This window comes from Acinonyx jubatus, chromosome B3 (assembly GCF_027475565.1).
Source record: "Acinonyx jubatus isolate Ajub_Pintada_27869175 chromosome B3, VMU_Ajub_asm_v1.0, whole genome shotgun sequence".
Taxonomy (NCBI): domain Eukaryota; kingdom Metazoa; phylum Chordata; class Mammalia; order Carnivora; family Felidae; genus Acinonyx; species Acinonyx jubatus.
The window spans coordinates 134,715,232-134,737,458 of record NC_069386.1 but is presented as its reverse complement, the minus strand read 5'-3'; the positions used below and the strand labels follow the sequence as shown (position 1 = coordinate 134,737,458).

At 49.0% G+C, this 22,227-nt stretch overlaps 1 protein-coding gene across 2 annotated transcripts; it reads left to right on the top strand.

Annotated features, from left to right (window-relative positions):
• The first annotated feature begins 7,719 nt into the window (after nucleotides 1-7,719).
• Nucleotides 7,720-22,020, top strand: SERPINA9 (serpin family A member 9). 2 transcript variants are annotated; one of them, XM_015074966.3, is made up of 5 exons: nucleotides 7,720-7,830; nucleotides 10,616-11,248; nucleotides 17,108-17,381; nucleotides 19,852-19,999; nucleotides 21,394-22,020. In XM_015074966.3, exons 2-5 carry the CDS (start codon nucleotides 10,633-10,635, stop codon nucleotides 21,595-21,597), a joined length of 1,242 nt encoding a protein of 413 aa, XP_014930452.2. In that variant the 5' UTR covers nucleotides 7,720-7,830; nucleotides 10,616-10,632; the 3' UTR covers nucleotides 21,598-22,020. The 2 variants fall into 2 exon arrangements, with proteins under 2 accessions (XP_014930452.2, XP_026922334.1); XM_027066533.2 differs by having other exon boundaries at nucleotides 7,745-7,840.
• Nucleotides 22,021-22,227: the final 207 nt, after the last annotated feature.

Sequence of the window (22,227 nt, the reverse complement as noted above, 5' to 3'; positions counted from 1 at the left end):
GTCCCCCAAGCGTCTGAGATGACGAGCTCTTTTCCAAAATTCAGTGCTCCGGGCCCTTGCCTTGGCATTCCCCTCTACTGGGAATGCCCTCATCCTGCCTAACGGGCTCCTGCTCGTCCTCCAGCGCCCAGTCCATTAGGATATCTCTATGAGACCGTCCCTACCTTTCCGGCATCTTCCAAGCAGCGTCTCAATAAAGCACTCACCTCCATGGCTCCTGGGTCTGAATTTCCCCTCCACCCCCACGCGGGCTGCAATCAATCCTGCATTATTAAGCAGCGATTTATGGGGCGACAGCCTGTGCACGGGTGGCCGTTACAAACAGACCTGGCCCCTGCCTCCATGACATTACTATCCAGCGGGAGAAACAGCCGTGAGTTGCAGACACACACACGTGCATTTCTGATCACGAGCTCCGGTGAGCATGAAAAGAAAGACAACCCTGGGGGCCTTCCAAGGTAGGTAACGGGGGTCCGACCCGGTCTGGGGGCTCCGAGAAGGCTGAGAAAGCTCCAAATGCTGGGAGCTTATCTGTTCTTGAATCGCCACAGTTAAACCCGCACACAGGTATGATTGCCTCAGTGTGGTTAGCGATCTAGAAAATGCTGGCCGGGCTTCCAGATAGAAGTTGAGCACAAGCTCCAGTGCTCACTGGTCTTCCCTCTGACCAACTTTATTGTCAAAGGACTGTTGCACATCTTAAACACTTTTCAGACGATGTCCCACCTTCACAGACATACTTTTGCTCTGCACGACAGAAATAAATCCTATCGTGGGGGAAAGAAAGAGGAAGAGCTTGGAGTGGGAACACAGACAGATTCCGCCAAGCAGGGGAAACAGCAGGTGCAGAGGACCTGGGGCAGGCAAGCGGCAGGGATGAGGAACTGAAACGAGATTAATGTGGCCAGAACAACAAAATAAAGCAGGAGGAGGTGGGCAGTGAGTGAGCCTGGGGCCTCGGGGGCTACAGGGAGAACGCTGATCTTTAGCCCAAGAACCACGGGGAGCTGTCACCGGTGCTGAGCTGGAGGGTGTCTTGGGCAAACACATGTGTTTATAAGTGTCCCTCTGGCTGCAGACTGGGGCGTCCCTCGGCCCCATTGCCTGGGCCATGTCTGTGTTTGCTGCAATGAAAGACTGGCACAGCAGTCCCCTTGCTCCGGACACGGCCAGCCCCCCTCCAGAGCTCCCCACTCCTCTGGGACGGAAGGCCACCGCCTGGGGAGATTGGCCTTGCCTGCTTCTCCCCCTGGGGATTGCCGCCTCCCTGCACCTGCTCTCTCCACCCCACCCTGCTCTTGCTCCCCATTCTCTGCTACACACACCAGCTTCTTTCAGTGTGTTACTTCCGCTTCCAGAAAGATCAACGCCTACTTCTGCTAGAACACCTTCACAGGCCACCTGTTTGTGGATGGACTGACCCCACGGATGAATAAGTGAGTAAATTCGCCTTTGAAGCAACCAACACTGACTACCTGCCTCCCACGGGACTGGCATCGTGTCGGTTTTTCCACCAAGAAACCGACCCGCCAACCCTTCAAGCTGGGTGACGGTTCCATTCTACGGATGAGAAAACCGAGGCTCAGGAAGACCACGTAACTTGCCCAAGTTCCCACAGCTGGAAAGCCACAGATCTGGAACTAAATGCAAGTCCCCTGAGCATTTCAGTTTTTCTTCGTCCACCCCCCCGCCCCAGCAAATATTTTCTGAGTGTCCGTCCTGTGCAGGGACCATTCTAGGGGCTTGAAACGCATCAGTGGACAAAACATACAAAGCGTCTTGCCCCCCCAAGGGTTCCGAGCTAGCAGACAGAGGCATACGATAAACAATAGGGTTAATAAATGAAGAAGACAGGTGAGGGTGGTCGAGGTGCCGGTGGGGCTGGCGGGGGTCAGCTCGGCCTCCCTGAGAAGAGGACACCTACTGCTCAGACAGTAGATTCTGTGATTCTGCTCTCCATGGCTTCTGTGGCAGGACCAGCTTCCGGAGACTTCTGGCCCCAGGGATGCCCGCCAGGAGCGTACTTGACGATAGGAGCAGGGTTACAGCCCCAGCCAAGAAGGGAAGTGCCCCCATCAGTGTCCCACCTTTGCGATGACAGGGTGGCCCCGGATGATCTCCAAAAACCCTCCTGTCTCCAACAACACTTTGACATTCGTCTTGGAGACGAAAGAGCCTGCTCCAAAGTTTCACTGCCATGCGTTCATTTAGCCAGCAAATACTTAACAAGCATTAAGTGTGCCAGGCGTGGTCCCAGGCGTGGTCCCAGGCGTGGAGAAGCCGGATGAGAGCTTAGGGACCCGTGGCCCTGCTTCCTCCCATTCAGGCCCAGCTGGGTCACATCAGTGCTCAGGGGCGACAGTAGGAGTGTGAGGCCGGGACTCCCTTCTCTTTGGGAAACATGCTCTCTATTTCCACTCAATTTCCTCTTTTAGTTTCAGTCCCAAGCTGCTCTTGATATTGCGGCTGAATCCACACCTCTTTTGTGCTACTCTTTACTCAAGATGGATCTTTAAATCAGTGTACGTTAAAAAGAAAGCAATCGGTTCCAACAGAAAAAATAATATCTGGTTTTCTATAGATGATAGGCATCATCTATAGAAACGTATATACATCATCTATACATCCCAGGACGCCATGATGCCTGGTGCGGCCATCTTCCATTTCAGGGACTTTGTCAGGGGCTTCAAGCGGCTGGAGGTGGGCGGGAGGTCCCGGAGTTGGACAGACTGAAGTTCGAATCCCAGCTCTGCCGTGTATTTGGTTCGTGATATTAGGCAAGGCACTTAATTGTGCCCAATCCTTGGTTTTTCCTCTCTGTGAAGCGGGGATCATCATATTCATCTCAGAGGATATTTGGGCAGGGGAGGGGGTTACATAATGTAATGTATATGAACCTACTTTGCACACAGTAGGCACCCATCCATATTAGTGATGCCTGGTAAAGGCATCCAGAGCCAGGGAGGAAGGCTACTGGGTGGGTGTCTCTCAAGGTAACCTTCCAGCACAGGTAACCTTTCGGTTGGTTTCTCTTGGTGGGATGCCAACGAAGGAATCCCAGATTCCAAGACTGGGCTGGGAAAGAGTCCCGGCAGGGTGAAGATCCTTCCTGGAACAGGAAGCCTGTGTCTCTTGGAATGTTGAAACAGTGACCTCTTTGCCAAAACCAACAGAAAACAAAGGAACAATTAGACAAAACTCCTCAGGGCCTGAGGGTCCGTCTGGATCTATCCCCTTCCCCGCCCTCGGCCTGGCTCACGCAGCCACTCTGGGCGGGCTAAGGGATGAGCAGGGTTGCAGCAAGAGAGCGCAGGGGGCTCTGGGGAGCACCCCCACCACGGGACAGGTGCTCACGTCCACACTGGGTAATGTTGGGTCCCGACAACATTGTGGGGTCGCCCTCTTGGCGAGCTTCTGAACAGCAGCTTCTGGTTGACGTGACATGGCAAATTCCAGCCTCCAGGCATCCCATGTGCCCCACGGTCCCAGCAGGAATAGGCGACATTAAAAAAAATATATGCGGGGCGCCCGGGTGGCTCAGTCAGTGAAGCAGCCGACTCTTGGTTTCGGCTCAGGTCATGATCTTGCGGGTTCCTGAGTTCGAGCCCCGCATGGGGGCTCTGTGCTGCCAGTGCAGAGCCTGCTTGGGATTCTCTCTCTGTCTCTCTGCCCCTCCCCTACTTGTGCCATCTCTCTCTCTCTCAAAATAAATAAATAAACTTTAAAAAATATATGAAAAAAGTACCAAGATATAGCCAAATTTAAAAAGTGATGGGAAGATCCATATAAACCAGAAACGGGGCAGAGTCATAAAGATGTGTGAGGTAGGCAGGAGATCTGACAGCCAGGAACAGAAGAGTCTAGAGCAGCCTGGGCGCAGCAGGAGAGTGCCCGAGGAGGTGGACAGATTCGGGATAAGGCTCCATCTAGATGGGACCTGGGATGGGCCCGTGGGATCTGCGTCCGAGGTGTCATTTCTCCAGCAGCAGGATTGGTCTTGTGAATTTGGGGAGAACCAGGGGTTTGCTTTTCCCAGGACCTGAGGTGTTCAGAGCCAGAGATAAGAATATCTCTGAGAGCTTCAGAGAAGCCCCAGAGAGATTCTCTCTGTGGCCTGAGCGGAAGTCGTGTGGGAAGGAAGCACCCAGAGCCCCTCACTCCTAAGTTGGCTCATCTTTCCCTGGAAAGTCTGACTCAGTAGTTCTAGGCGGGGCCTGGGAATGTGCATTTTAATGAGAACTCAGGTTCTCCTGATAATTAACCCAGCCTGGGAAACTCCATCCTTCAGGATGCCAACCTGTCTCACCAACTGTAGGCCTTTACAAAAGTCCCTGGGTGTGGGCCAGTCAGCAGAGCCTGGCCCTTCGGGTTCCCTACATTCCTCCCACTGCCCTCCCACCTCCTCCCCCATCTTTATACTCCCTTTATTGTTCTCCCTCTCTCCCCGTCACTCACCGATTATGGTCCCTGCCCTGGAGGAAGCCACACAAGATCCAGACTGTGCACTCGGGGAGACAGACACCCGAGGAGGTAAATTGCAATGGTTTGCTCCAGGTGTGGGCGAAGGGAGGGGCTGACTTTCTGTGGGATCTGGAAGACTCTGCGGGGTGGGAAGTTTGGAGCTGGAGCCGGCAGGATGCAAAGCAGCTTGTCAGAAGGGGAGGGAGAGGAGAGCAGCCTAGACAGACTGAGAGTCAAGTGCAACCATACAGCTCAGGGGGAAGAAATGACAGGGCCGTATTCATTCTACTGTAGTTCATCTTTTTTTACTTCGTTTATGTAGAGTAAGGGGCACAAATATTTCTGCCTGTTATTTCTTCCAGGCTTTTTCTCTCCCACCCCCTCCTGGCCTAGGACTCCAGCTGCCCATCTGTTCGTCCGCTTGCTTTCATTTCACAGATCACTGGGGCTCTGTTATTTTCCTCCCCCCGCCTGCTCTCTTTAAAGTTTGGACAGCTCCCGTTGATGTGTTTTCAAGCTCACTGAGCTTTTCTTTCAACCATTTAGATTTTCTCTTATAATCTTTTTGGTCTGGATTTTGTTGTCTCTCTTTACAACGTGTTGACACTTGTTTTGGAACAGCCAACACAAGTACGCGCAGGACTTTTTTGTTTGTTTGTTTAATCCTGCCCAGGATCTTATCATCTTATCTTTATCATCTTCTCATGATAAAATGTTGCATTGCAGACCAAGTGTGTTAAGGTGTCTACAGCGGCTTTAAACTAAAGTTAGTTGAGCCCTAACGTCAAGATGTGACGCTTCTAGGGTCTCTGCTGAATGCCTTAGGTGCTCATTGACATCCCACAACTGTGTCCAGTCGGAACCTCCCTCCCTCCCCGTGCTATGAGAACTCTGGAAATTGTTCTATATCTCCACGGCGGTTTTGGGGTTTTGCTTTTGCTTTCGGACCGTCCTGGTGGAATTGCACTTTATGCACGCAGCGCTGAGTGTTTAGCTTCGGAGCGAAGCTAACGCACACTTTTGCTGCACAAACCATAGCTGCTTCCACTTTCCTAAACTCTTGAGACCATCAGCAAGCCTCTGCTTGGGTTTCCCTCCTTGTATCCGGAAAGTGTCTTTAGACAGAATATGGGGACAATCACAGGGCTTCCCTCATTTGTTTGCCTTCTCTGCCTGTTGTCCAATGTCTGAATTGTCTCACATATTTTTTAGGGTCTCGATTATTTCATGTATTTTACCTAATTTTCTATGGTTTTAAATTTTGTAATGTTTATTTATTTTTGAGGCGGGGAGGGGCAGAGAGAGAGGGAGACAGAATCCAAAGCAGGCTCCAGGCTCAGCTGTCGGCACAGAGCCTGACATGGGGCTCGAACCTATGAATCGCGAGTTCATGACAGGAGCCGAAGTTGGACACTCAACAGACTGAGCCACACAGGCGCCCCCTGTTTTCTTTTTTTTTTTAAGTTTATTTATTTATTTCTTTTTGAGACAGAGAGAGAGAGAGAGCACAAGCAGGGAAAAGGTAGAGAGAGGGGGAGAGAGAGAATCCCAAGCAGGCTCCATGCTATCAGCTCAGAGCCGATGCAGGGCTCCATCTCAGGAACTGGAAGATCACGGCCTGAGCCGAAATCAAGAGTCAGACGCTTAACCCACCGAGCCACCCAGGCGCCCCTTTTGTCCAAGTTCAATGTCAGTTACTTTGTCTTGGCCAAAAATATAAGTCAACTCAAATTTCATAGATGGGGATGCCATGTAAGTATCACCTTAATTAAGACCCTGCAAGGGTCTTTCTCGCTGATTTCCAAGCAGTATCACCTCTCAGAGGTAAATTGCCCCACTTAATTTATTTCAATTCATTCCTTCCTCAAACCCTTAACTGAGCCCTTTGTACTGGCCACACCATGATGTACAGCAGGTACAAGAGGGACAAGTTCTCTGTGACTCCTTTAATTTTGCATCACACAAAGAAATGTGAAATTGTAGCCATGGTAAGTATCTCACTAAAAAATTAATAGTACCGTAAAAACGTTTCGAGGGGGGAATTTTCCTCATCTGAGTGTCAGAGAACTTCCTTAAGGGTATGACATGACATAGGACCTAAACAGTAGAAAGAAATTAATGGGGGGTGGGGGGAGGGCAAGCAAAGTTTGGTGAGGGCAGCAGGGCACAACAAAGATCACCTGTGAGGATCAAAAAAAATGGGTACAACGGTTGGACGCAGCAGTCCCGAGCAAGGGGCTCTGACATCTGAACTGAAGTTAGAGGGGCCGGTGGATCCCAGGTTGTGCAGGCTGGATGGGACACTGGTCCCCGCTCTGGAAAATGGGAGGCTACTGGAACACGTGAAAAGAGGTAAGCGATGTGTCGGCGTGGAGAAAGAGGAAGAAGGACACACAAAGATGAGCCCTGGGCTTGAATAACTAGGTGAACGAGAGCGCCGTGGACGGAGATGTTCAAAGAAAGTCTCAGTTGAAACTTTTACTGGGAGACGGGGTTTGGGAAACCGTGTGAGTTCAGTTAGGGTCTTACTGAGTTTCAGGTTCATTTGTGACATCAGGAGAAAGTATCAAGTAGGTGGTTAGAAATACAGAGTCCGTGGGGCGTCTGAGCGGCTCCGTCGGTTAAGCGTCCGACTGCGGCTCAGGTCACGATCTCACGGTTTGTGAGTTGGAGCCCCGAGTCGGGCTCTGCTCTAGCAGAGGATTGGGATTCTCTCTCCTCCTCTCTCTGCCCCTTCCCTGCTCGTGTGTGCTCTTTCTCTCCCACTCTCTCTCAAAATAAATAAATGAACATTAAAAGAAACTTTAAGGGCGCCTGGGTAGCTCAGTTGGTTAAGTGTTTGACTCTTGGTTTTGGCTCGGGTCGTGATCTCACAGTGCGCGAGTTCGGGCACCCTGTCTGGCCCTGTGCTGGCAGTATGAAACCTGTTTGGGATTCTCTCTCTGCCCCTCCCCCCACCTTTCACACACACACACACACACACACACACACACACAATAAATAAATAAACTTAAAAAAGAGATACTGAGTTCAGAGGAAAGGTGTGGGCTGGGGATTAAAAATAATACGCAATTTGCTTTTCAGTCATGAAGCCCCGGGAGCGATGAGATCAGCGGAGGTGGAGAACACCGCAGAGGCCGGGCTCGAGACAGAAAGCACAGAGGTGACTCAGGAGGAGGAACAGAGGGAGAGGAGAAACAAACGCAGGAGAATGTGGTGTCACAGAGCCACGGGGAGGGACTGGATAAGAAGAGAGGGGTGGCCTCCAGTGTCAGATGCTACCGGGAAGGCAGCTGAGGTGAACCCAGACGTGTTTGCAGGCTGGTCCCATCTCTGTGGACCCGGAGGCCAGACTGGAGTGGGCCAAGGGTGAGCGGAAGTAAGACCGTGAGGACCGTGAAGGATCCGGGCCAGGATCCGGATCACAGCTCGTGAGGATTCGGGCCAGGTTGGGGAGGATGGAGACAGGGCAGCAGCTAGAAGGCAATGAGGGGCTGAAGAAAGGTGTTCGCTGGGCTGATGGCGGTGGGCCATTCGTCCCAGCCGGGAACGTGTTTAAAGGCCGATGGCACAGGGGCGCCTGGGTGGCCCAGTTGGTTGGGCGTCCAACTTCAGCCAGGTCACGATCTCGCGGTCCGTGAGTTCGAGCCCCGCATCGGGCTCTGGGCTGATGGCTCAGAGCCTGGAGCCTGTTTCCGATTCTGTGTCTCCCTCTCTCTCTGCCCCTCCTCCGTTCATGCTCTGTCTCTCTCTGTCCCAAAGATGAATAAACGTTGAAAAAAAAAATTTAAAAAAAAATTTTTAAAGGCCGATGGCACGGACATAGTTGAGGGGGAGCGTTTGAAGTACGGAAGAGAGCGGTGTGAGGGCCCCGGGACGGACATACGGATGCTCTCTGAAGTTTGGAGAGGGGTGGAGGGGAGGAGTGAGATAGGTTCCTTTTCTGAGGGTCCTGCATGGGACACAGGAGACGAGGCGGTCTGACATGTGTGTGTGTGTGCGCGCGTGTGTGTGCGCACGCACACGTGCATTCGTGGACGGCGAGGAATCCGTCGTAAGGAAACGGAAAAGACTGAGCTGCGCCCTCTAGTCCATGGGAGGGTGAGGCGACCGTGCTCTCCTGCCAGGCAAATAAAAATTGGGGACTGGGGATTCACCGCGGACCAAGCTGCCTTGCTGAGCCACGGTCTGTCCAACATTTGGCAAGGAAGGAGCAGACGGGTGGGTTCTTCCAGGTCTGGGGCCTCGCCAGGAGTGTGCGTCACAGGGAGGGTAGGGTTTTACAACGGAACGAAGCCCTCAGACTGTCGAGCTAGCTAAGGAGGCCGATGAGGATGGGGCAGGGGGGTGGGGCTGAGGGCCATGCCATCTTTCCAGGGAACTGGAACAGCTCTGTGCTTGAGGATGAGCTGGGGAGGTAAGTCGGAGCCCAACAGAGAAGGACCGCGAACGACAGGTGCTTGGCCTTTCCTCCCAAGGTCAGTGAGGAATCTGAGTAGCTGAGGGACACGTGAGCTTTGTGGCTAGAAAGCTCCCCCTGTCTACAGTGTGGTTGAGTGACCGCAGCTGGGAGCCAAGTGGGGAATTGAGCAGGGGAGAGAAGGTGAAAAGTGGGGGGGGGGACAGAGGGGACAGGAGTGGGGGATGGGGAGAGGCCAAGTGTCAAAGGAGGTTGGACTTCAAGAGCCGAATGAACAAGCTTCTGTGGAGCTTTTCCTCAGGAGCATAAGGATCTCCCCCTTGAGACCCATGGCCACAGACCCCTTTGAGGCCACCTCCCTGGGGCTCAGAGAGAAGCAGCCGCTTGCCTAAGGTCAGGGCCATGAGGGGCCGAGACATTTACTAGTCGACTGCCTGGCGGGACTACTGGTCAGGCCGGTCTCCCCTGCTCAGCCCGGGACTTGGGACACGGAACCAATCTCCTCTGGCAAGGCCATGCCTGCTGATGGGGGTGTGGATCCTCGGCCTTAGCAGGTGCCCCGAGAGCCCCGCCCCCATCGGCACCCTGCCTCTTGTGTGGCGCCTCAGCCCTGGGCACGGCTGGCCTTCTCATCCCTCAACCCCCTCCCTTCCCACAGTCAGGAAGCTCCAGGGACAAGCCTGCCCTTCACCTTGCTTCCAAGTGAGGAGGGCAAAATCGCAACAGCAGCCACCCGGGGTGGGGGTTGGGGGGGAAGCAGCTTTGACCTCATGCCCTCCGCGGGCCAGACACTGCTCTGGGTGCTATACAGACCCTCTCACTTCTTCCTCGGAGCCGTCCTTCTTCATAGATGGGGGGTTGGGGGACACCCTGGGAGCGAGGGGGGGCACCCCGGGAGGACACGTGGCATAGCGGGGGTTGTGCGGGCCTCTGGTTCCAGGACAGCCTCCGGCCTGGGGTTTCCACTTTTTTTTTAAGTTCACTTATTTTGAGAAAGAGAGAGAGATCGCTTCTCGGCCTTTTGGCTAAGATCAAGTGGAGAAAGAGAGAGAGAGAGAGCACAAGTGGGGGAGGGTCAGAGAGAAGTAGAGACAGAATCCCAAGCAGATGCTGCAATATCCCCGCAGAGCCCGATGCAGGACTTGAACTCACGACCGTGAGACCGTGAGACTCCTGACCTGAGCTGAGATCAGGAGTCGGACGCTTAACCGACTGGGCCACCCGGGCGCCCCCGGGGTGTCCACTTTTTGAGGGACATACCAGCAGATGCCTGGGGCAGGGGGCGGGCAGCCATGGAGAGCTGTGATCGTGTCCTCACAAAAGGGACCAAGAATATCCGGATGGTTCTCTCAGGGGTAAGAGGGTGCGTCTGGCTGCGACGATTGGGACTGTACCATCTGGTTTCACTGTCTTACTTTCTGAATGATGAGCCTTCGAAGCAGAAACAGCAAAGCACGTGGGATCTGAGATTGTGGCTTTAAGACCCGGCTTTGAATCCCAGACAGAACACGACCCAGCTGCGTGGCCTAAATCACACAACCTCTCTGAGGTCTGTTTCTTTGTTTGTAAGACAAGGACAACAATAATATCTGCATCAGGGGGGTTGCGAGAGCTTTGTTCACCGTCCAGTGTGTCCCAGTTCTATCACGAATGGGGATGGGGTGTCACAAGGTCTCTGATTCCAGGCTGGACGCTCGGCTTACCTTCCCTCGGTGGTCCTTTCCTCTCTTGCAGACTTGTTTCGTCCCAAAATGGCCTCTCCCTTTTATCGACTTTTCCTGGTTGTCAGCATCTGTGCTCCGGTCTACTGTGTACCCCCATCCAGTGGCCCCTGCCCTTCCGCCACAAGGAACAGCGCTACCCCCTGGGTATCTTCCAGCAACACCAACTTTGCCTTCCGCCTCTACCAGAGGCTGGTTTTGAAGACTCCGGATCAGAACGTCTTCTTCTCCCCCCTGAGTATCTCCGCTTCCCTGGCCACGCTCTCCCTCGGGGCCCGCTCAGCCACCAAGACCCAGATCCTCCAAGGCCTGGGGTTCAACCTCACACACGAGCCAGAATCCGCCATCCACCGGGCCTTCCAGCACCTGCTCCACTCACTCAGTGTCCCCAGCAAAGGCCTAGACTTGAGGATGGGAAGCGTCCTCTTCATCAAAAAGGAGCTGCGCCTACAGACAAATTTCTTGGACGACGTCAAGAGGCTGTATGATTCGAAGGTCTTTTCTACAGATTTCTCCAGCACCTCCACCGCCCGGAAGAGAATCAACAGCTATGTGGAGAAGGAGACCAAAGGGAAGGTTGTAGACTTAATCCAAGACCTTGACCCTCTGACAGCCATGGTCCTGGTGAACCCTGTTTTCTTTAAAGGTAAGGCTCTGAGAGGCTGATTTTGATTTGAATGTCGTTTCTTTTTACTCCCAGTTGAATAAGCAAACTAGACAAGCCCTAGACAGCACGGTGAAGTAAGGGGAAGCCTGAGTTTGAATCAGCTGTGTCAGAAGCTGGCTGCATGAGACCTCCTGTTCCCTCTGCTAGCTTTAGTTTATCAATTACGGTGGCGGGGGGTCATTCAGCTCTGTGTCTGGATAGCCTGATTATGCGTCCTGAGAGGCTGACCCTGGCCTCCATGGACAGCCCAGCAAATCCAAAGGTGAGAGCACTTTTATAGGTGGATGTGTAGACTGGCCAGTGTATGGAAGTGTAGACAGTCCAGCTTAACTGCCATTCACACCCCCTGGGCAAATGTCTCGAGCTTTACAGTTTGCAAAGACACTGTGCTGCCACAGAACGGACAACGGCTTTGAAGTCGGACAGCCCTGGGTTCAGATTCCACCTCTACCCCTTACTTGCTCCATGATCCCGGGCATGTGCCTAATGTGTGAGTCTCTCTACTAACTGGATGGGTGATGATACAGCCAGCACCATGGGCTTTTGCTTCTGCTGGTGTGCTGGACACTCAGGGCTGAGTTATCATGGATGCCATTGTACCATCCCTCCCTGCTTCTCCTCTCTCTCCTTCCCTTCCTTTCTCCCTCCTGCCTTCCCCCTACCCCCCATTTATCTTTCCCTCTATCTACCTGCTCACCTTTCCACCCATTTCTCCATCCATTCTGCAAGGAGGGAGGGGAAGGAAAAAGAATCAATATGCCGTGAGCCCCTGTTATGTCCTCTGTGCTTTATCTACGTTGTTCATTTAACTTAATCTTATTTTCTTCTTGAAATATAAGTCACACAGCACAAAATTCGCTATGTTAAATGTACAGTTCAGTGGGTCTTGTTTTTAGTACACCCACAAGGTTGTGCAAATATGTCCATACATGACTCCAGAACATTTCCATCACCTCTCCGTGAGCACTCACTCTTCATTTATGTTCTTCCTCAGAAACAAGAATACACTTTCCGTTTCTATAGTTTGCCTCTTCTGGACATTTCATATAAATAGAATCCTATAATATGTGCAGGGTTTTGTGGGGACACAGTTTTCAATTCCTTATACCAAGGAGCATGCTTGCAGGATTGTTTGGCAAAAACATGCTTGATTTGGAAAGAGACCACCAAACTGTCTTCCAAAGTGGCTGTACCATTTTTGCATTCATGCCAGCGATGTGTGAGAGTTCCTGTTGCTCCACAGCCTTGCCAGCACTTGGTGTTGTCAGTGTTCCAGATCTGGGCCACGTGAATGGGTGTTTTGTTGATATCTCGTTGCTGTTTCAATTTGCATTTCCCCGGTGACATATGACATGGAGCATCTTTTCATCTTTATCTGTCACCTGCCTCTCTTCCTTGACAAGGTATCTGTCAAGGTGGTTAGCCCACTTTTTTAATCCAGTCATCTGTTTTTCTCATTGCTAAGCTTTAAGAGTTCTCAGTATATTTGGGATAACAGTCTCTTATCAGGTGCATCTGTTACAAATATTTTCTCTTAGTCTGTCGCTTGGCTTTTCATTTTCATAACGTTGTCTTTCACGGAGCAGAAGTTTTAAATTTTAATGAAGTTTGGCTTACCAGTGATTTCTTTCATGGATTGTGCCTCTAGTGTTGTATCTAAACATTTTTTGCCGTACCCAGGGACATCTAGTTTTTTTCCTATATTATCTTCTACGTGTTTTATGTTTAGGTCTGTGGTCCGTTTTGAGTTAATTTTTTTTTTAATTTTTTTTAATGTTTATTTTTGACTGAGAGAGAGGGGCAGAACGTGGGTGGGGGAAGGGCAGAGAGAGAGGGAGACACAGAATCCGAAACAGGCTCCAGGCTCCGAGCTATCAGCGCAAAGCCTGATGCGGGGCTCGAACTCACAAGAGTTGTGAGATCATGACCTGAACTGAAGCTGGTCGCCCAACCAACTGAGCCACCCAGGTGGCCCATTTTGAGTTAATTTTTTATGAACGATGTAAAGTACGTGTCCAGATTCTTTTTTTTCTCTTTGCATACAAATGCTAGTGGTCCCAACACCATTTATTGAAAAGACTATTTTTGCTCTATTATATTGGTTTTGATCCTTTGTCAAAGATCAGTTGACTATCTTTACATGGGTCTGTTTGTAAGCTCTCTCTTTGTTCCATTGATCTAGTTGTGTATTCTTCACCAATACCACATTGTCTTGAGTACTACAGCCTTATAGTAAGTCTTGAAGTTGGTTAGTGTGAGTGCTGCAACCTTGTTCTTCTTCAATAATGGATTGCCTATTCTGGGTCTTTTGCTTTTGATATAAACTTTAGTATTAGTTTGTTAATATCTATAATATAACTTGCTAGTATTTTGATTGAGATTGCATTGAATCTATAGATCATGTTGGGAAGAATTGACATCTTAACAATATTGAGACTTTGTATTCATGAACATGGAATATCCTTCTATTCATTTAGTTCTTTGATTTCATTATCTGAGTTTTGTAATTTTCTTCATATAGATCTTGCATGTATTTTGTTAGATTCATACCTAAGTATTTTTTTGGATGCAAATGTAAATCATATTATGTTTTTAATTTCAAACTCCACTTATTCATTGCTGGCATATGGAAAAGCAATTGACTTTTGTATATTAACCTTGTATCCTGCAACTTTGCTATACTCCCTCATTAGTTCCATGGATTCTTTTGTTTGTTGACTCTTGGGTTTTCTACATAGATGATCATGTCATCTGCAAGCAAAGAAAGTTTTATTTCTTCTTTCCCAACCTGTATACACTCTATTTCTTTTTTCTTATCTTATTGCATCAACTAGAACTTCCAGTAAAATGTTGGACAGGAGTGGCAAGAGGGGACATCCTTGCATTATACCTGACCTTAGTGGGAAAACTTTGAGTTTCTCACCATTAAGTATTATATCAGCTGTGGGCTTTTTGTAGCTATTTTTTTTATCAAATTGAAGAAGTTATTCCTTTATTCCTAGTTTATTGAGAATTTTTATTATGACTGGTATTGGATTTTGTCGAATGCTTTTGCTTCATCTATTCATATGATTAATTTTTCTTGCTTAGCTTCTTGATATGATGGATTGTATTAATTTATTTTCAAATGTTGAACCAGCCTTACAAACCTGGAAAAAAACCCCATTTGGTTGTGGCACATAATTATTTTTATACATTATCGGATTTGATTTGTTAGTATTTTGTGCAGGATTCTTATATCTGTGTTCATAAAAGACACTGGTCTGTAGTTTTCTTGCAATGTCTTTGTCTGACTTTGGTATTAAAGTAATGCTGGCTTGATAGAACAAATTAGGAAGTATTTTCTCTGCTTCTATCCTCTGAAAGAGATTGTAAAGAATTCGTATAATTTCTTTCTTTTTTAAAATGTTTTTATTTACTTTTGAAGGAGAGAGAGAGACAGACAGAGCATGAGCAGAGGAGGTGCGGAGAGAGAGAGGGAGACACAGAATTCGAAGCAGGCTCCAGGCTCTGAGCTGTCAGCACAGAGTCCAATGTGGGGCTCGAACTCACGAACTGTGAGATCATGACCTGAGCTGAAGTCAGACACTTAACCAATTGAGCCATCCAGACGCCCCTATAATTTCTTTCTTAAGTGTTTGGTAGAATTCACTAGTGAATCCATCTGGACCTGGTATTTCCTATTTTGGAAGGTTTTAATGATTGCCAATTTCTTTGATAGATATAGACCTATTCATATTGTCTATTTCTTCTTATTTAAGGTTTGGAAAATTGGAATATTTCATCTCAGTTATCAAATTTGTGGGCATAGAGTTGTTTGTAGTATTCCTTTATTTTCCTTTAATGTCCATAAGATCTTTTTCAGTGTCCCTTCTTTTATTTCTCATATTAGCAGATTGGCTTTTTCTTGTGTATGGCCCATACTTTCTTTTTATGCCTCATATTTTTTTGTAAAAGCTGGATTTTTAAAATAATGCAATGTTGCAGCTCTGAAAATCAGATTTACCTCATCCCAAGGATTTGTTGTTTTTGCTTGTTGCAGTAGTTGTTTCTTGAGTGACTTTTCCGAACTAATTCTTTAAAGTCTATACTTTGTCATGTGTGGCCACCAAAGTGTCTTCTTGGTTAGTCAAGTGGTTAGTTATGACTGGGCAGAGATTTCTTTTTTTATTATTTTTTTTAATGTTTATTTATTTTTGACAGAGAGAGAGAGACAGAGCATGAGCTCGGGAGGGGCAGAGAGAGAGGGAGACACAAAATCTGAAACAGGCTCCAGGCTCTGAGCTGTCAGCACAGAGCCCGATGCGGGGCTCAGACTCACAGACCGCGAAATCATGACCTGAGCCGAAGTCGGACGCTCCACCTACGGAGCCACCCAGGCCCCCCCTTGGGCAGAGATTTCTTAAGTGCTTGGACCAAACAAATCTCCTAGTCTTTGCTGAGGACTCTTGTGTGCATGGTGGGGTTGTCATCAACACTCAGCCAGGCAGTTTATAACTCTGACTCAGTCTTCACTTTCTATCTCTGCAGACCCTCAAGGTCAGCCGTAAGTGAGAACTTACAGCCTTCTCATATGTTTCCTCAAATACGCACACAGCTTTACACATGCATGAAGCTTCTAAATGCCCAGGATATAATGGAGGTTTCCAAAGCTCCAACGGACATCTTATGCCTCAGCTTTTCCTTCTAGAATTTTTTATCACTTTGTTGTTTGCCCCATCTGTTATCCCCACCCAGGCAACCATAAAACTAAAACATTTGTCTGTAATTGTTTCTAGCAAAAAACTTCCAGCCCCCTGGGGAGAAGGCTTTGATCACTGACTGTGCACCAATCAACCTTGGAAGTGAGATCTTCCAGTTAACTATCCGATGGGTCAAGTGATAATAATTCTTCGAAAATGAGTCTTTGAAAGACCTCCAGGTCAATCGCTCTCCCAATGGTAGTGGGAACACAGGCTGCTATTTGTCAAGGCTACTGCTGAGCTAGAGAGTAGAGGACAGGACTGGCACAAGTTAAAATAACCACAAAATTGACTGTTCTTTCTGAAATTCGGCCATTTGTCTTGAATGAACTCTCCCTAGGTTGCTACAAGGCTTTGATTAATTTCCAGAGTTCCAAAGAAGTTGCTTCTGAATATGTTTGCCAGTTTTCCTTATTGTCTTTAGGGAAGGGTGGCAATGCAGAGGTCATTACTCTTGTCGTTTTTGCAGATGTCACCCCCCACCCCTACCCCCAGCCTGTCCTGTTAACCTTTTTGACTCGTTTATTGTTTGCCTCAAGTGTTATCTACTGCCCCTGGCAGCTGCAAAATGTATCACTGCCTGTGACTGCTTTTGACTAATTTCCTCTGAGGAATAGAGTTTTTTGCATTGGTTGAGCTCCAGATCAGATCAAGTACAGACAGTTCTGCAAATGATGCCTCCCAGGGAAGCACAGGATAGGTCAAATAACAGTGTTTAGGGATTGAGTCTTTGAATGGGTTCCAGCCCTATGTTTTCCCTCCTGGGGCTGCCAGGTTTCTGGATTTCACTGGAAATGCACACTCTTGTTTTTCAAGTCTCCTGAAGAGTTAGGACATGGGGAATGGAACTAGGGCAAGTTAAAATACCCCAAAGTTCACCTTCTTCCCAAGATTTAGCTGCTTCACTTGAATAAACCATTCCCTAATTTGCCAAAAGAGTTTGGTTAATTTCTAGAGTTCTAAGAAAGCTCATTCTGATCATTGTTGGCAATTTTCCCATTGCTTTTATGGAGGAGAGAGTTTTCAGAGATCCTTACTTCATCATTTTTGCTGACAGCACTTTGACACAAAGACCTCTCTTTTCTCTCTGTGCCAGCCAAGTGGGAGAAGCCCTTTCACCCTGGATATACAAGAAAGAGCTCTCCGTTCCTGGTGGGCCAGGGGGCCACTGTGAAGGTCCCGATGATGCACCAGGTGGAACAATTTGCTTTTGGGGTGGATCCGGAGCTGAGCTGCTCTGTACTACAGATGGAATACAGTGGCAACACCGTGGCCTTCTTTGTCCTCCCTGGCCAGGGCAAGATGAGGCAGCTGGAACAGGCCTTGTCAGCCAGGACACTGAGGCGATGGAGCCTCTTACTCCGGAAGAGGTGGGAATCTGTGTCCATTTCCAGACTCCTGGGGCAGGTGATGGTGTACACCCAAGCATGGGGCAAGGGATGAGGACGTACATCCAAGGGTGGCAGCTGTTGAGTAATCGCTCCTGCCAACTGAGCGGCAGCTGCACACTGGATGGTGAACTTGGTGCCATGCGTGTGTGTTCCCACTTGAACTTCACAGTCACCCGACAGGTGAAGAGCACTGGAGCACCGTCACCCCCACCCACACGTAAGGAAGTCGAGGCTCTGAGAAGGGAGGTGAATTGCCCACAACCACGTAGCTAATATGTCCTTGCAAAGCTGTTCCGTCATGGCTAGCAGAACTCACCCTATCAGCCAATCCAATATTCAACTCCATGGACTGATGCCATAAAAATAAACAAGCAAAGAAAGCATTGATGCTCACCTATAAAATGAGAATCATGATATTACTGAGCCCATAAGTTGTTGAAAAGATAAAACGAGTTACTATGTATAAAGTACTTAGCTGATTAGTTCTTTCTTTTCCTTTTCCCTTTTAAGTTTTGTATTTTAGTTTTTGTTTTAAGTTTATTTATTTATTTAGTTTGAGAGAGAGAGAGAATGAGCTGGGTAGGGGCAGTGAGAGAGGGAGAGAGAGAAAGCATCAGGCTCCACACTGCCAGGACAGAGCCCAACGCGGCGCTTGAACCCACGGACTGTGGGATCATGACCTGAGCCGAAATCAAGAGTCATTCGCTTAGCTGACTGAGACACCCAGGCACCCCAGATTATTATTAGTTCTGTAACCATTATGGAGAGTATCAAGAGGATGTTAACCATAAGATACAAAGGACTATCAAGGCCTTACATACAATCTCTTAGCAATATTTTCTTGGCATTCTTGGCATCATTCCCAGGTGCCCACAGTCCAAGAGGAGAGAAGACAGGGTCAAGATAACTGTCATTTAAGAAAGACAAAGATCAGGGGCGCCCGGGTGGCTCAGTCGATGAAGCGGCCGACTTCGGCTCAGGTCGTGATCTCGCGGTCTGTGAGTTCGAGCCCCACGTTGGGCTCTGTGCTGACAGCTCAGAGCCTGGAGCCTGTTTCAAATTCTGTGTCTCCCTCTCTCTCTGACCTTCCCCTGTTCATGCTCTGTATCTCTCTGTCTCAAAAATAAATAAACGTTAAAAAAAATTAAAAAAAAATAAATTGTAAATAACCTTAACATTTAAAAAAAAAGAAAGAAAGAAAGACAAAGATCAATGCGCAGGGGGAGGCAGGCAAAGTGCTAAGGAGCTTCAGAGCAAAGAGAGATCACTTTTAGCAGAGACGGAAGAAGGCTTCAAAGAGATGGTACATTGGAGTCAGGAGCATAGATAGGACGTGAAGGGATGGACAGGACATAGAGGCTGAGGCAGGGCGCTTTTGGCAAAGGAAACAGCCCTGGCAAAGAGGTGAAGTTGGGAATTAAGGAACACTGTAGGATCCTTCAGAAGTTTCTTCTCTTTTCTGACTGCAACCAGGGCTGGACAGAGGAGGCAGCAGGGAGGCTGGGGCAGGGGGCGGTTCATAAAGAGCGGCAGACAGCGCAGGGAGGAGATGGCCAGGCGGGTGCTGGAGAAGCAAGAGGGAAGAGAGAGCTGTCCATTGTGCTGATGCCCATCAATGAGGACTTGAGTGTCCATCCAACACTTTTGTGCTTTCATTTTTGTGACTCACCGAGTACCTGACCTTGCGCAAAGCACTAAAAGTAAGTTTTGACATCTTTAAAATGCAAATGACTAAAATTATCTGGGATGATGCCTGGCGCATAGTAAATGCTCAGTAAATGCAGGCTGTTCATTCTTGGTTCAGGGAAATTATTGCTGAGGAAGAAAAACTTCTGTTGACCTGGAGGGATGTGTTATCCCACATAGTAGCCACTAGCCCCCTGTAGTTATATAAATTTAAGTTAACTAAAATAAGTAAAACAAAAAAAAATGTTTTCCTCACTGGCACTAGCCACATTTAAGCTGTTTAGTATAACCACGCATGGCTAATGGCTAACATGTGGAACAGCACAAATAGAGACTATGTCCACCCTTGCAGAAAGTTCTGTTGGACTCTGCTGCTCTCAGGGGTTAGCAGAGTTTGTCTCAGGAGGGGCTGGGGGTAGGGGATGTGCTGGGCCAGGGACGGCAGACACACTTCCATCACTGCCTGGTGTCCCCCATTGGTTTCTGCCATAGGCTCCCTTGCTGGATCCCCGTGTATTCTCTGTACCTTCCTTCATTAAGGCCCTCCCTTTCATCTCATTTATCTCCAGGGCCAGACTTGCCCCTAGATAGGGGGCTTTACCTCCAGAGCAACCTGGGTTGGTTGTCTGGGATGTATTGACTACTTCAGCAGCAGCCAGCAATACCTAGAGGAAGAACAGAGTCTCCCGAAATGCCACCTAGAAGCAGAGATAGAGAGCAAGGGGCTCATGACCTCACTTTTTCCTTTTCTCCATCTCTGCAGGTGGATAGAGGTGTTCATTCCGAAATTTTCCATTTCTGCCTCCTATGACCTGGAAACCATCCTCCCGAAGATGGGCATCTGGGATGCCTTTAATAGTAATGCTGATTTTTCTGGAATCACAAAGACAGACTTCCTGCAGCTTTCCAAAGTGAGTTGGTCCACGAAAACATTTGCCTGGGCAGGGAGAGCGGGAAGAGTTTACAGTACCTGGCTAATCGAGCTCTCACATCTCACTGATAAGGAAACGCAGACCCTGAGAGGCACAGTGACTTCTCTGGGGCAGAAGTTGGGCCGAATTTCATGGCTGCCAGGCCTGTCTGTGGCTTTATGGCCATCATACCTCTGATACACAGGCAACTTTTATCCCTCTTCAAACAAGTGTTCCTAAGGTCCAACCACACAGTTCTGTGAAAATCAGTCCTGTCTTGGGAAAGTAACTCTGCTGCCTCGATACCCATGCAGATAAGCAGATGCCCCCTGGCATTCGACCTCGCCCCTGAAGCCTGGGACTTCACACTGCAGTCAAATTGGCTGCCCATGGGCCATTACTACCCTGTAGATGGGTTGTGTGTGACCTCTGGTATTAAAAAGATTAGAGAGCCAACTTCCATCATGTAGGATATTGTACCTGAAATTATAGATTTCTGACCGTCTTGAAACAAATCTCTGAGTCCAATTCCCGCATGGCAACAGTGAGCCCAATGCCCTACAATAGCACCCATCAGCCGGAGCTGAGCTGTGAGTGTCCCTTTTAGTGAGGGTGCGCCCTCCAGGTCCCCTGTGGGCTCCCTGCTCTGACAAGAGGTCTCCCTGTCTAGTCCTTGTCTGCTCATGGGTTTCTGATCCCCAACTTAAAAGTGTATTTTGATAATACATCATAATGGTCAGAAGTGTCCCTGGGTCATGGAAGGGGAGCTTTGTCATTGGCGTCCGGGGAAAGATTACGGAGGTCCCGATGGAATACGGTGGGCGTGATGGTCCTTTTCCCATTACGTGTTCATGGGCACATCTGAACAATTATGACTGTCATTGTTGGGAGTCCTCAGGCCCCCTTGAAGCTTGGGAGAACATGAGCCCCAGGGTAAGTCTCTTTCCTAGGAGACCCAGAAGGGATCCAGCACTTAATAACACCTCCTTATGTCTCCAGGGCACGCATGTAGCAACACTCCCGCACACATACTTTGTGTGATCTCCTTTAATTCACCCAATGACCTTGTGGGATATACACCATTATGATGACCCTTCCAGAGATTTGGAGAGTGAAGCCTGCAGCATCTAAATATCTTTTGCAACAAGAAGTGGCAGAACTGGGAGTCAAACCTGGGTCATTTCTGGTGTGAATTTGTAACCACTCAACTCCACGCTTAAAGACCAGTGGACCGGTACCAATGACAGCTGCAAACCTAATGCCAGGCACCTGGCATAATAAGGTTGAAGCCCCTCGAGGCGTGGCATCGCCATTCCCAGGCAGAACCCCAAAGCTCAGTTAAGTAAAGGTGCCCCTCCCCCGGGGACCACTGACGTTTGTTTTTCCCCTGGCAGGTTGCCCACAAGGCTGTGCTGGACGTCAGCGAGGAGGGGACCGAGGCCTCAGCAGCCACCGCCACCAAGCTCATAGTCCGGTCAAAGGACAGCCCCTCTTACACCGTCATCCGCTTCAATAGGTCCTTCCTGCTGCTGCTGATAAACAAAGCCACAGAGGCCATTCTCTTCCTAGGGAAAGTTGAAAATCCGACTAAATCCTAAGTGGAACTATCCTGCTGGCTGCGTACAGGTTGAAAATGTCCAGGAAATAAACCACGTTGTATGATGCTCCCGGTGTGACTTTAGGACGTGTGCCCTCCCGCTCTCAGGGTCCATTTGACCCTGGCAGATTTTCTTGGGGGATGCCGCTTTTAAGGCTCAGTCATCAGATCCGCAGAGACTGGGGCCTCAAACCAAAGTTTATCAACCCCCAATCAGTGCTCTACAAATCCCTCCAGGTAACTAGCTTCATGGGTGTTTCTGGTTGGCATATTCCCATTCCTCGGAGCCCCTGGGCATGGAAATATGCAGGTCAGTCACCTTTGTTGAAAAATTAAAGTAATAAACTCAACAAGTCTAAAGCGTGAATTCAGCCAAGAACACTGCTCCCGCATGCCCTCGGGGCCCTAATCTGATACTGGTTTATCCGCTAACTCCCAGTGTGATAGTTCAGTGGCTGGGTGGATTCATTCATCCATTTCAACAAAAACTCACTGAGGGCCTAATACGCGCTAGGAGTGAATCAGACAGACAAAGTCCCTGGACTCCTGGGCCTAGACGGGGGTGACAGTCCACAAGCAAACCATATAACCAAACCTATAAATAAACAAACCATGGAGGCTTCTGGGTGGC